Source organism: Mauremys mutica, chromosome 20, assembly GCF_020497125.1.
Source record: "Mauremys mutica isolate MM-2020 ecotype Southern chromosome 20, ASM2049712v1, whole genome shotgun sequence".
In the NCBI taxonomy this organism is placed as follows: Eukaryota; Metazoa; Chordata; order Testudines; family Geoemydidae; genus Mauremys; species Mauremys mutica.
Window position 1 is genome coordinate 5552541 of NC_059091.1, and position 13785 is coordinate 5566325.

Sequence of the window (13785 nt, forward strand, 5' to 3'; positions counted from 1 at the left end):
AACAAATTTTTTTTAACTGTCTCGATAAGGAGACATGCCGAGTTGCCTAATTAAGACTTCAAAACTGGAAATCACCCGACTGCAAGCGTTGATCTGCTATGTCAGTTTATTGGAAAAATGGAATAAAACAAAGAAAAATGGAACAAAACAGGCACAGTGGCAGGAAATTACGAACAAGATACAATCTGCACATCAGTGGTTTGCTCTTTGCAAACAATCGTAGCAGTGAACTGGTGCAGTTAGCTAAGAATACGGAATACGCTATACAAGCTGAAAAATGATAGATCCTCATATTCGGAGTTGGTTCATACTCATTTGAGGAAAGGCATTGAACGGCGAGACTCTGTGAATTTCCCAGTGTAACTGAGACCTTCTTTGGAGCCACAAATCTTCACAAATGATTCGATCCCTTAGTACATACAGCATCCTATATACCCTAATCAAATGGTCTTACAATGACAGACAAGCTAGACCTCAGTAACCCAGGAGGAAAAGGAAAATTTCAGGACAGCAGCTTTGTAAAACTAAAGCTCAGGCAGCTGCCTCATAACAGCAGCTCCCCCAGAAATTAAAAATGCTTCATGCAGCAAGCAATGGAGCATGGGCTGTTATCTTTAAAATCCCCTAATGACGTTAGTGCTGGTAGCAGGTATTGTTGCCACTAGGCAGTGAAGCGAGGACTTTGTAGAGCTCTCTTTTAATATTTTGTTCTGTAGGAGCTGGTAGTTGACACACATTTGACCTTGGAGCTCCTTCCGCTGCTAGTGCTGTATCCGCCGGTAGGAACGCACGGTGCACATACGTCTCTCAAATTTGCGACGATGCTTCTTCCAATCCTAGCGTCGCACATACCTCCACTGCTAAGAACACCTCCTGTTTTGAGTAGTGTTCTGCTGCTGGACGAATAGCTGCCTCCAAAGCAGGGGTCACCGTCACACACAACCCCCCCTTGGGATCTGCACACAGCTGCAAATAAAAAAGCAAGAGCTTGTAGCTCAGTTTATGACTTTTGCTGCAAAAGATGAATCACATAGGACTTCTAAGAAGGAGAATACTACTGGTACTTACAAATATTGACGGGGCAAACACCTTCTCCACACAACCTATTAGAAGGGGAAAATGAAGAAAGGTTTAAAATGTAAGAAACAGGGTTTGCCAGAAGCTGGGAATTGGGCGACGGGGGATGGATCACTTGATGATTCCCTGTTCTGTTCATTCCCTCTGCAGCACGTGGCACTGGCCACTGTCGGCAGACAGGATACTTGGCTAGATGGACCTTTGGTCTGACTCAGTATGGCCATTCTTATGTTCTTATGTTTTAGCTACCTGCTTATTATCATTATTTGTATCATTAATTAGCTGCAGGCCTTGAGATCAGATGATGTTTGCAGCAGAGTCGGACTGTGGTTTGGAAATATTTGATTTGACTGTCCAATACACACAAACATTGTTAATTTTTTTCCTGATAGGCCCCGATCCTGCACATGGGCAGCACTTACTCATGCCAGTAGACCTATTGGGTAAATTTATCAAAAGTGCATAAGTGCATTAGGATCCGAAGTGCTATTAAGGTGACCAGAGAGCAAGTGTGAAAAATCAGGGCAGGGGATCAGGGGTAATAGACGCCTATATAAGAAAAACCCACAAATATCAGGAGTGTGCCTATAAAATTGGGACATCTGGTCACCCTAAGTGCTACTGACTTCAAAAGCGATCTAACGTTGTAAGCAGAGCTGTGCAAATAACTGATTTCCTGAGTCAATGACTGAACTGAAGAAACAAAAATATTTTGGGTCTACCTGAAACAAAAATTTTCAGAGAACCAAAAAAAAAATCCTTTTAGGTGGAACAAAATGTCTCATTCATCTTGAAATGAAATATTTAGTTTCTTTTGTTTTCTTTTAATTTTTTTAAAGTTTGTTTTAATGAGAGTGAACTAAATTTTGAAGTGAAAAGTCATTTCAGATGGGGAAAAAAATCAAAACATTTCATTTAAAAGGTGTCAAAATGAAACTTTTTTAGTTTTGGTCTCTTGGGGTTTTTTAAGTGTAATAATTTGGTGAATTCATAAAATGCTTCAATGGATTTGAATCTGCGTTTTTTCATTGGAAAAAAGTTTCAGCTGAATTCTCCCCACTGTTCACAATGAGATGACTTGCAAGTACGTGGACTATAACTTGAAGAAAGGGTTGCAGTATTGGACCCTTTGTTTTGACAAGCGTTTTAAATGAATTGTTATTCTTCCCTGATCAGTGATTCGCAGGATTGTGCTATGAACCCACCTGCTCTCCTCTCCTTCCAGCAGCTTCCTGTAGGTGGCGATCTCGATATCCAGGGCCAGCTTGACGTTCATCAGCTCCTGGTACTCCCGCAGTTGGCAAGCCAGGTCCTGCTTGGCTTTCGTCAGCGCAGCCTCCAGGTCGGCCAGTTTACACTTGGCATCTTTGAGAGCCATCTCTCCCCGTTCCTCAGCTTCTGCTATGGCTCCTTCCAGTTTGCATCGCTGCAGAGGCGGGAGATAAATGCATCCTGTGTGACTCATTTGAAGAGACTCTTTTTGATTGCCTCTCATTTGTTACAAACTGACGGCTCAAATTTTGGATTCGGGCTGAAAAACTGATCAGGCTGAGGGATGCTTTAATAAAGCAATATCCATGTCTATGCTTTTGAACTAGACTGTGAACTTCTTCCGGCAAGTCTTCATGTATCTGTCTGCCCTTCCGGTAGACTATGAGGAGCTGAGATACCTTCTCAGAAATGTCTTCTGACTTCCTCTTAATAGCGTTCACTGTTATTACAGTACAGCCTAAGAGTCCCTAGATTTAGATTTTACAGGCTAGCTGCCATGACATGGGCCTCTGGTGACAAACTCACTATTCTAGTTATATTATTTTGCTTTATAAACGGCTTACCGGAGATAGGGCCATTGGTTGAGAGTTTCAAAGCTGACTAGACGGTTTAGGTGCACAACTTCCATTAATTTGACTGGGCTTTGAAAAACCCAACCATTGATTCTGCTAGTGTCATTTATTTATTTATTCGTTCATTCATTTAAAGTTGGTTATACTTCCAAAACGGTTAACTGGAGGTGGCCTCTTTTTGCTTAACTTTAGACTTTTGCTGAGTGTGTCAGCTTCACAATACAGGCCTCTACCAGTTGAGTTAAGGAGTAACTCTGTTAGCTGGTAGCAGTAGTAAACTATTATCCTTTCATGGCTTGGTCACTAGTCTAGGCACCAGCAGTTCTTCAGAACTGTCAAGTGGTGCAACCTAATTTGTAATTAAGATTTTTTTTTTTTACTGATGAGCTGTTATAATGGGGCCGGTTTTGGTTATCACCTTTACATAGTATTTGTGAGTTGTTATTGATAATTATACACATTATGCCAGTGCATCACACTCACCTGGGCTTTAACATTTTCAAGTTCTCCGTGCAGTCTCTGAATCACCCGGGTTAGCTCCGAAATCTCATTCCTTGTGCTGTGCAGGTTGTCGCAGTGTTTGCTAGCGGTTACCTTCAGCTCCTCATACTTAGGTGAGAGAGAAGATGCAATTATAATAAACAGACCCATTACAAAGCACCCAAAAGTTGCAGTGTAACTATGATGAGCTACTCATGGGTCTCTGGCAGGGTTTGAATGCTATATCTTGAGCACTAAAACACAGACTTCTACTACTTGAGCTGAAAGAGGAGCTGCTTTAGAGGTCAGCTGTAGTAGACTATTGTCCTCTATGTGGGTAATGGCTGAAGGTGCAACACAGATTCCGAAAACATGTTTCATAGCATTCTTGTCTGGCTAAGACTGGCCTATGGAGCAGGCACTGGGCTGGGCCTCAGGAAAACAGGCTTCAATTTTTGGCTCTGCCACTGCTTTGCTGGATGACCTCTGGCAAGTCCCTTCCTTCTGTGTGCCTTTATTTTCCCATCTGTCAAATGGGGTAATGCTACTGACTCCCTTTGTAAAACACTTTGAGATATATCAAAGAAAATGATAGGCATTAGAAGAAATTGGTATTATTATGATTATTGTTATTTATTACCAATTAATTATTACTTTATTATTAAAAGAAGGAACCCAAGTTTTAAAAAGTGCCTTAAATCTGAATGAGAAGTTATAATATTTCCATAAAATCAGATCCTCTGCAGATATAAACTGGGCAGGTTTACACTACAGCCTCAATCGATGCTTTGAGATCGATCCACAGGCAGTCGATTTAGCGGGTCTAGTGAAGACCCACCAAATTGACAGCAGATCGCTCTCCAGTCGACCCCTGTACTCTACCCCCGACGAGAAGAGAAAGGTAAGTTGATGAGAGAAACTCCTGCAGTGTAGACCCCTCAGTAACTCGACCTAAGGTACATCGACTCCAGCTATGTTATTCACATAGCTGGAGTTGCGTAGCATAGGTCGACTTAAGGCGGTAGTGTAGACATAGCCAGTCTGTCATTTCATGCATCTCTTGAATTACGGAAAGCCAGTTTCCTGTCTGTATGCACTCTCATTCATGTGACTCGAACTATTTCTTTGATGAGATCAGTGTCAGAGCCATCCATAATCCCTTTCTCTCTGGGGTGACTCACCTTGCACTGGTACCAGGACTCTGCCTCAGCTCGGCTCCTGTTGGCGATGTCCTCGTACTGAGCTTTGACATCAGCGATGATGTCATCCATGTTCAGGCCTCGGCTGTTGTCCATTTGCACAATAACGGAGGTGTCCAAAATGGATGCTTGGAGGTAAGCAATTTCCTGCAGGAGACATTAAATTCATCAATTGTTTGTGTGGTAAGATGTTGATAGATGTTTGGCTGCATGTGTGGTGTTCCCTCTCTGTGCCGCCCCAGCCTTGCGCAGACAGCTGGCACAGCAGATCTTGAGCGAACCACACAATGACAACAAGATCCGTTAAGGGACAAAGGCACACAACCAGGTCTGTTGTCGACGAAGCATGGTATTAGCATCCCGCGGACTCTACCGGACCACTAATACATGTGTGCTCATAACAATGGACCAGCTCAGTGAACGGCAGGATTTTCTGTTCCTCCCTGGGCCAGACAAAAATACTCTGTCTGAGATACATCTTTATACTCCGATACAAACAAGTTACGGACTGCTCCCTCACATAATTAGTTACTGGCCCCTGAGGTGGCTAGTTATCACCCATCTCCTTATACATGTTGGTTCGATCAAAACATCATCCTGACCTTATCTTTTGGGAGGGATCAGTGTGTTCCTGTTATCCTTGGGGAATGGTTTTGTACCATCCTTGATATTGGGATGGTCTGGTACCACTTGATATCGGGATGTGTTTGCATGAGTGCTCGGTGATCAGCACTACTTAGAATTTGTGTGTTTCTGCAATATCAGCCCTATTCTTGCCAGATTCTGCGCACTTGCATGCTGGCAGAGCCGGACCTTTGCTCACAGCCTGACGGTTGCTAACTTTGCTTTATATCAGCAAAGCTTGCCCATTGCTTCAGCTCACGCCGCGTACCAGACCTCTGATACAAGGGCTTATATCTTAGGCGCTCTTTCGACTATAGTTTGCTTCTCAGGTACTTTCCTGGCTTTGTTCCTCTGTTCACAGATAACAAGATACTTCCTACATATTTTGCAGTTTCAGGTTTAATCCAAAATGGAGGAGAGGGATTTTTTAATTTGAATGCACCTGGTTTTCAGTGAAATGTGTCCACTAACCTCTTTTTCCAGCAAAGCTGGCTGAGGCCATGGCTATACTGTGGGCGCTACAGCGCTGAAGCTATGTCCCAATAATGTAAGCCCAACAGAAGGTGTCTGTCTGTCACTGTAGGAACTCCTCCGCCCGGTGCGATGGGAGCTAGGTTGGTGGAAGTTTTCTTCCATCGACCTTTGCATCTGTGGTCGCAGGGGTGTGGATTTTCACTTCCCTGAATGCTGTAGCTATGTCAACCAAAATATTAAGCGTAGACCAGGCCTGAGGTAGATGCCTTCTTCTTTCACTTGCGTAAACAAGCAAGGACGCCTCTGAAATCAGTGGCGCTAAGCTGGTGTCGGTGTAGAGCAAGTCAAAGAAGAAACTGGCCCTAAGGGCTCAGCAGTGGAAAGAGGCCTTAAATCGAGTGCAAATGCCGCCCAGGGCCGGCTTTAGGCCGATTCCCCAGAATCGAGCCCCATGCCTAAGAGGGCCCCTTAGGCGCCTTTTTACTTTTTAATTTTTTTTACTCACCTGGCAGGGGTCCGGGTCTTCGGTGGCACTTTGGCGGCAGGGGGTCCGTGGAAGACCCAGAGCGAGGGAAGGACCCCCCGCCTCCAAAGTGTCGCCGAAGACCTGGACCGCCGCCGGGTATTCAAATCGGGCCCCGCAGTTCCTAAAGCCGGCCCTGATGCCGCCCCACTGTAAATGCCTGTCAGGCCCCCTTACACTGCCAGAGCAGTGTAAGAAAGCCCAGAGTGTAAATGAAAATCAGGCCCCAAGGCCCTGATCTTCAAAGGTAGCCAGGCACCTAATTCCCACTGATTTCAATGAGAGTCAGGCACCGAAATACCTTTGAGGATCTGGGCCTGTGGGTCTTACCAAGGATCGTGCCATGGAACTAGTCCCTTAGATATAGACTCAGGTGACTGACAGGGCCAGATCCTCAGCTGAGGTAAATGGTCACATTCAAATGTGCCCATTTACACCAACCGGACCCTTCGTCCCTTTCCTTCCTCTACCAGATCACCTGCCACCAGGCGTTATTGTTCCCTTCAGGTGGGGTTTTCAAAGGGATTTCCAAATTTCAATTCCCTGCCATTGCAGGGGTGTCAGGCACTGGTGAATCTTGGTCCCTCCTGTCCCCTGCTTGTGACAGACAGTAGTTTAGTCTCCTCGGGGCTGTAATACTTTAACCGTATCCAGGTTATTGGGCTCAATACAGGGGAAGCTGGGTAGAGTTTAAAGTGACCAGACAGCAAGTGTGAAAAATCGGGACGAGGTGGGGGGTGGGGGGTAATAGGAGCCAATATAAGAAAAAGACCCCAAAATCGGGACTGTCCCTATAAAATTGGGACATCTGGTCACCCTAGTAGAGTTGAGTGGCCTGTGCAGCACAGGAGGTCTGACTAGATGACCTGGTGGTCCCTTGTGGCTGTAAACTCTCTGATTCTTAGACTAAGGGAGTCTGGCACCAAACTCCCCATGAATTTCGCCAGCAGGAGTTGTGGGGGTTAATTCCCATAAAGCCCTTTCATTCATTGTTTTCTTCTCCTCATAAAAGCCTGACTGGGGTAGGAAATGTCATTACCTCTTCATACACGCGTCTCAGGAAAGTGATCTCGTCTATGAGGGATTCCACTTTGACTTCTAGTTCTGCCTTGTTCATGTAAGCACAGTCCACATCCTGCAGAAAATCGGAAATACGGTGAGAGAACTTCTAACTGATTATAAGACATTTCTGTTAATGCTAGAACAAAATCGGGTTAATAACTCCATCACCTGGATTGTCACTTCTAAGCAGTTTAATGTTTCCATATGATTTCATTCTTTCCAGCTTTATATTTTTACATGCAAAATAATCAATACAGGAGAAAGGAAGACAATTAGGTCATCTCTATAGACCAGCCTAATGGTCTGTTGTATCGACAGCCAGAATGACCAAACCAGGATAAGGCTAGGTTTTAAAAGGCTCAAAGGACATCTAACTCCCATTGGAGTTTTCAGAATTGCCAATGAATCAAGAATTCCGTTATTCATACAGCTCTAGTGCTGAGCACTTTTGAAAATCTGGCCCTAACTGTCTCTGATAAGGAAACATGCATCCTCAAAAGCTCTAATGGGCAAAGACCGTAGGATAATATTTTCAAAACACCTGAGTGATTTAGAAGCACATGCGTCATCTTCAAAAGTAACTCAGGCACTTAGGAATCTAAATCCTACTGCCTTTCAGTGAGGCTAAGGGCTAGATTTACAAATGTATTTAGATACCTGGAGATACAGACAGATGCCTAGCGGGATTTTCAAAAGAATCTAAGTGAGTTTGATGGGAGCAACTCCCATGGGAGTTAAGTGCCTAAGTATCTTTAAAAGTATTAGTCTCCAGTGTCACATATGCATTTTTGAATTTTTTCATCTCTAACCATCATTTCACAAATTATTATTTCAGGGGGTTAAAATGGCAAAATAAAGTGATTTTTTTTTTTACATTTTTCAGGAAAAAATGGTTGGAATGTCAAAAAAATTCAACCTGCTCTATTTTTTGTAAGTATGAACTTTGTGTTGCTTTTCCTTCAGATGAGTTAAAAATCACTATATGCCATCAGTGTTCTATTAAAATCTGGGCAGCAGGTGTTTGATAAGGTTGTAGCCTATCTGCGCATTGCTCACCTTCTTAAGTACTACAAACTCGTTCTCAGCACAGGTTCGACGATTGCATTCCTCTTCATACCTGAGGGGGAAAGAGGATTATTTTTTGTTTAGCTAAGAAAAAAATATCTTGATGCATTTTGGAATTCCAGAACAACTGCAGATGACTCTGTGCACTCTGTCAGTTGATGTACCATATGTTGTACGTGCCTTATGGTGTATGTTTGCAGAATTTGATTTTTTTTTGTCATTTCAACAGATAATGTTGATATTTATTTTAAAATTTATATTGATTTAAATATTCACAGTTGTTGAAAAGTATAGGTTTTAAGCATTTTTTTATTGTTATCTATTTAAAATTTCACAGTTGCAGGAAATTATAGGGGACTCAGAGAATGGGGGATCAGACAGAAATTATTTAATGACAGTAGCTGTTAAGGTTCAAAAACCAAAAAGATTTAGCATCACTAAAAACAAATTGTCACCATTGCATGTCAAAATGTACAAAGTAAATATCATTAAATCAACCTCTAACAAGGTCTCAAGCAGCATTTCTCTTACTTTGCCGACATGGGAATACTTTTTCATCTGTTTGTGTGTGTGTGGTGAAATTCACGTTTACTGACGTTTACTGGTAAAAATCTAATCCTTCCAAGCCTAGTTGTACGTATTCACATTTGAAGTATCTGCCAAGATTGCTACTTAACTAAAATGTTGTAAAGTTCTCTTCAAGCAGATTGTTTAATGAATAGTGTAAACCCATAATTGGTGTAATGTGTAGCTCTCCCTAAGTGATAATGTCCTAGTATATTATTATTTATTACTTGTATCCCAGTATCCCAGTAGGCCCATGGAGAAAGATTACATTTTGCCAGGTGCTGTAGTAGGGTTACCAGCCCTCCAGGATTGTCCTGGAGTCTCCAGGAATCGAAGATTATGTCATGTGATGAAACCTCCAGAAATACGTCCAACTAAAATTGGCAACCCTGTGCTGTAGCTATAATATACTTCTTGAATAAATAACACATTTACAAACTTGGGTGCCTAGAGGTAGCACCGAAGGCCAAGATTTTCAGTAGTGACGAGGGATAGATGATAAAACAGAGAATATCAAAATGCCACTATATAAATCTATGGTATTCCCAGACCTTGAATATTGTGTGCGGTTCTGGTCATCTCACCTTAAAAAAGATATATTAAAATTGGAAAAAGTATGGAGAAGGGCAACAAAAATGATTCGGGGTATGGAACAGCTTCCATATGAGGAGGGACTAAACAGACTAGGACTTTTCAGCTTACTAAGTGGGGATACGATAGAGGTGTATAAAATCATGAATGGTGTGGAGAAAGTGAATAAGGAAGAGGTATTTGCTCCTTCCCATAACACAAGAACCTATGGTCACCCAGTTAAATTAATAGGCAAAAAAAAACAACAATAAGAAATACTTCCTCACACAGTCAACTTGTGGAACTCATTTCCAGGGGATGCTGTGAAGGCCAAAAGTCTAACAGAGTTCAAAAAAGAATTAGCTAAGTTGACAGAGGACAGGTCCATCAACGGCTATTAACCAAGATGGTCAGGGTCACAACGCCATGCTCTGAGTGTCCCTAAACCTCTGAATGCCAGAAGCTGGGACTGGATGACAGCAAATGGATCACTCAGTAATTGCCCTGGTCTGTTATTTTCCTCTGAAGCATCTGGTACCAGCCACTGTTGGAAGACAGGATACTGGGCTAGATGGACCATTGGTCTGACCCAGTATGGCCGTTCTTATGTTCTTATGATTTTTGAGCACTCAGCATCTTTGAAAAGCCGGGCAGTTATTTAGTTAGTCAAGATATAGCTGAAACTGCCTACCTATAGTAAGAAGCTTCTCCACCCTCTCGAATAGTGGTGAGTCAACAATGCATGCAGCTATGTACATGTTTGGAGACATTTAGTTTAACAACCTATTATTAAACTGCATCTTTTCACACTTACTTTCTCTTGTAATCCTCCAAAATGTCCTTCATGTTGTTCAGTTCTGTCTCCAGATTAGCTCGGTCACATCCCAGGTTCTCCAGCTTCCTCTTCAAGTTACCGATATAAGCTTCAAACATGGGCTCCATGTTATTCTGGTAGTGTTTTTGCTCCCGCAAAAAGCTCCATTTGGTCTCCAGCACCTTGTTCTGCTGCTCCAGGAATCGGACCTGAATCCCAAGAGGAAGAAAGTTCACTTTTGAAGCTTTCAAAACATATCAATGCGTTAGACTGGTAACAAATAGACGCCAACAGTTCAAACAAGGAATTAATTCAGGGAACTCCTAGGGCTTGGATTGCACAGAGGTCAGGCTAGAAGATCACAGTGGTCCCTTCTGGCTTTATAATCTATGAAATCTCTCATATTACTGCCAGAATGGATTCCCCGGCATCAGCAACATGCGAAACAAAAGACATGAGTCATATACGGGTTTTCAGAAGAAAGGAGATAACAGAAATGTAAAATTCAGAGTTCATCTCTTCATAATGAGGTTAGTCAGAAACATACTGTTAAACATGAGAAATGGATGGAGCCGTTACAGAGAAAGCGAAGCATACCTCTGGTTTATACTATTTATGGTTGAAACAGCGCAGATCCTAGACCGTCTCTCACACCAGTGTAAATCAGAAGTAACGCCACTGATATCAACACTTAGACTGGTGTGGGAGAAAAATAAGGGGCTCTCTGAATATAACATTAGAAACTTGCAGTCTGATTCTCAGTTACAGTAAAACCACTTTACCCCACTCTGATAGTGTATTTATTTCCTCCACTAAGGCCCTTTTGCACTGCTGGAGTGACGTAAAGTGGCCGTAGTGTGGATGAGAATCAGACCCTCACTGTAATTTTAGGCTGAGATTTGGAGCTCCAAATCCCTTAGACATTTTGGACAGCTAAAAACTGTAGAAAATCTCAGGCTTCATCTCCGAAATGTCTGCGCGAGTTGTGTCTGACGTCCCTATGGTGAACTGCCAGTGAAGAGTGTGATCTCCCATCTCACCTTGTCAATGAAAGAAGCGAATTTGTTGTTGAGGCACTTGATCTGCTCCTTCTCCTGAAATTTCACCGACTGAACATTGGGGTCGATCTCCAGGTTGAGAGGTTGGAGCAGGAGTGGGTTGACTTGGACGGGTGTGATGGTGGGTGGACAAGGCCCACAGATCCCACCCACTCTGTAGCCAAAGCCAGCACCTCCATAGCCATATGCAAGACCAGCATTCCCATACCCATATCTTGCAGAACGACAGCTACCAACAGCCATTCTGGGTTTGCCGGAGGCTACGCCACTGAGACTTCTGCTACCAAAGTATCCTAGTCCTCTATAGCCCACGCCACCACCTCCCCGAGATGAGACCGTACTGAAGCTGTATTGCTTTATGCTTCTTGGTATGACAGCTGAGCAAGAACTGAAACTCCCGACACCACCACCTCCAGAGCTAATGCGATAGGATCGGCAAGACATTGTGGCTGATTAGAGGAGGAATGAAGGCAGATGGCGAAGTTAAGAAATGCTTGAGCAGGGCAGCAGAGTGAAAAGCAGCCAGCGTGGATCCCTCTGAAATCAGAACCGATGCTTTCACCTTTTTATCTCTTAGGAGAACGGGCCTTGGCTGGATAATGATGAGGTTTATGAGCTTGGGGTGTTAGCGCCCCACTGCACATTTTGCTGAGCAACAACTTGAACGATACTTAAACACACCTATCGTAAGTTATAGGAGACAGTCTAGTTTCATTGCAGGGAATCCCAGCTCTATAAAAACTCTGCTTGCAAAACTCCCTTTTTTATAGTAGGGATTAGAGAGAAGCAAAAACCATCTTTTGATGGGCTTAGCATACCACGAATTAGAAAAGGAGTAATTGTCTTGTGGGAAAAAATGCATCATGTTTATTAAGCTGCCCGCACAGGCCTGGGAACAATCTGGTGATTTGGTCATACGGTCCGCTTCTGATCTCAGTTAGGCCAGAGTAAATCTGATGTAACTCCACCGCTGGGCCCGATTGTCTTCTCCTTTGCAATGATTTTATTCCCTTGGAATCTGTGGAGCTGCTCACCGTTTACATGAGTAGAAGAGAGAGCAAATTCAGGCCCAGACGAAGTACACCAGGGTAAAGCTGGGATGAGTGAGGGGAGAATTGGGTCCATAATTTGCTTTCTCGTGGATTTCTTTAAACAAACCTTTGTAAAATTAATGTTTGAATCGTCCTTGTGAGTGGGATGGCTGGTCTGCACTGGGATCTGAATTTAGGAGCGTGAGGGAACAAGAAAGTTTGGTCAAGTCTTCACAGGTAAAACGGACAAATCTTTTTGTGTTGGGTCTTTGTTTCGGTATCGACTGGGCCGGATTATCAGCAGGTGAAAATCTCCATAGCTCCATTGACTTCAGTGAGTCACACCAGCTGAGGATTTGGCCATGAAAGTCTCAGGTTTTTATGTTTGTGCAGCTGCTGGTTCAACCCTGGCCTGATTCTTCTGACATCCACACAAGGTGTCAATTATTGGCAGGCAGGGTGACAGTTTTGACTCCTGGAACTGTTCCACACCTTCCTTCTCAGCACCTTTGCTGGTTGAGGTTGAACAGGAGCTGCATGTGATTAACACCTCTTGTGATTTAGCCCAACAGGAATTGTGGGAGCTCAGCATCTCTCAGGATTGGACCCAAGATACTGAGAAATATCTGAGACACGTATTAGTCAGTTGGCATCTGCTGTAAAGCTAAAGACATGAAATTAGCTTTCTTTCTCTCTCTCTCTCTCTCTCTCTCAGGTTTATAACTGTAGACATGGAAAGAGCTCAGGATAATCAGCTTGTCTGAACCAGCCCTGTTCAAGTCTGCTGAACCAACACAAACTTGAGCTCCGTTCTTAGCAGACTTGGCATCATGGTGGTGTGCTAGGATGTCACCTGTCAGCATGAGCCTGCCCATCGTGGCATGATGCTCCACTGGTTAATGAGGAGTAGGGACAGAAATTTGGTCCCACCTCCCTTCTCTCCTTGTCCACTCCTTATGGGGGCGGTAGCAGGGAGCAGCCCCTGTGCTCAGGTACAGCAGCTGTGCCTGGCAGCTGTGCGAGGGGTGGTCTGGAAGCCTCCTTGTTCCACACGGTGTACCCGTTCCGCGACAAAGCACAGGCTGACGCAGAGTACAGATCTCCGGATTTGAGCCTTAAAGAGGAAAATGTAATATGGACGTTAGCTCTCAACACAAGCTAGAGAGCTGGGATTTAGGGGTCAGATCCAGAGTCATGTTTTCCCAAAGGTGGGAGGTTTTCAGACTTTCTCTGTTCAGTGGTGAAGTTTGGAAACTAGACTGAACCTCTCCAAAGTGATAGAATATTCCAGATCCTGGGCTCTGGAGACAATGTTGAAATGTCCCATTTTGACATTTACAAAGGGAAATGTTTTGATTTTTTAGTTTTTAAATGACTTTCTCGTTTTGAAATTCAAA

General features: G+C 43.5%; 1 protein-coding gene across 1 annotated transcript; it reads right to left on the reverse strand.

Annotated features, from left to right (window-relative positions):
* Positions 1 to 697: 697 nt before the first annotated feature.
* On the reverse strand, positions 698 to 11801 carry LOC123353790 (keratin, type II cytoskeletal cochleal-like). The gene is made up of 9 exons (XM_044995202.1): positions 11340 to 11801; positions 10300 to 10508; positions 8340 to 8400; positions 7261 to 7356; positions 4583 to 4747; positions 3405 to 3530; positions 2283 to 2503; positions 1069 to 1103; positions 698 to 966 (listed from the first exon to the last, which is right to left on the reverse strand). The coding sequence occupies exons 1-9, from the start codon at positions 11799 to 11801 to the stop codon at positions 698 to 700; spliced, it is 1644 nt and encodes a 547-aa protein (XP_044851137.1).
* Between the last annotated feature and the right edge of the window lie 1984 nt (positions 11802 to 13785).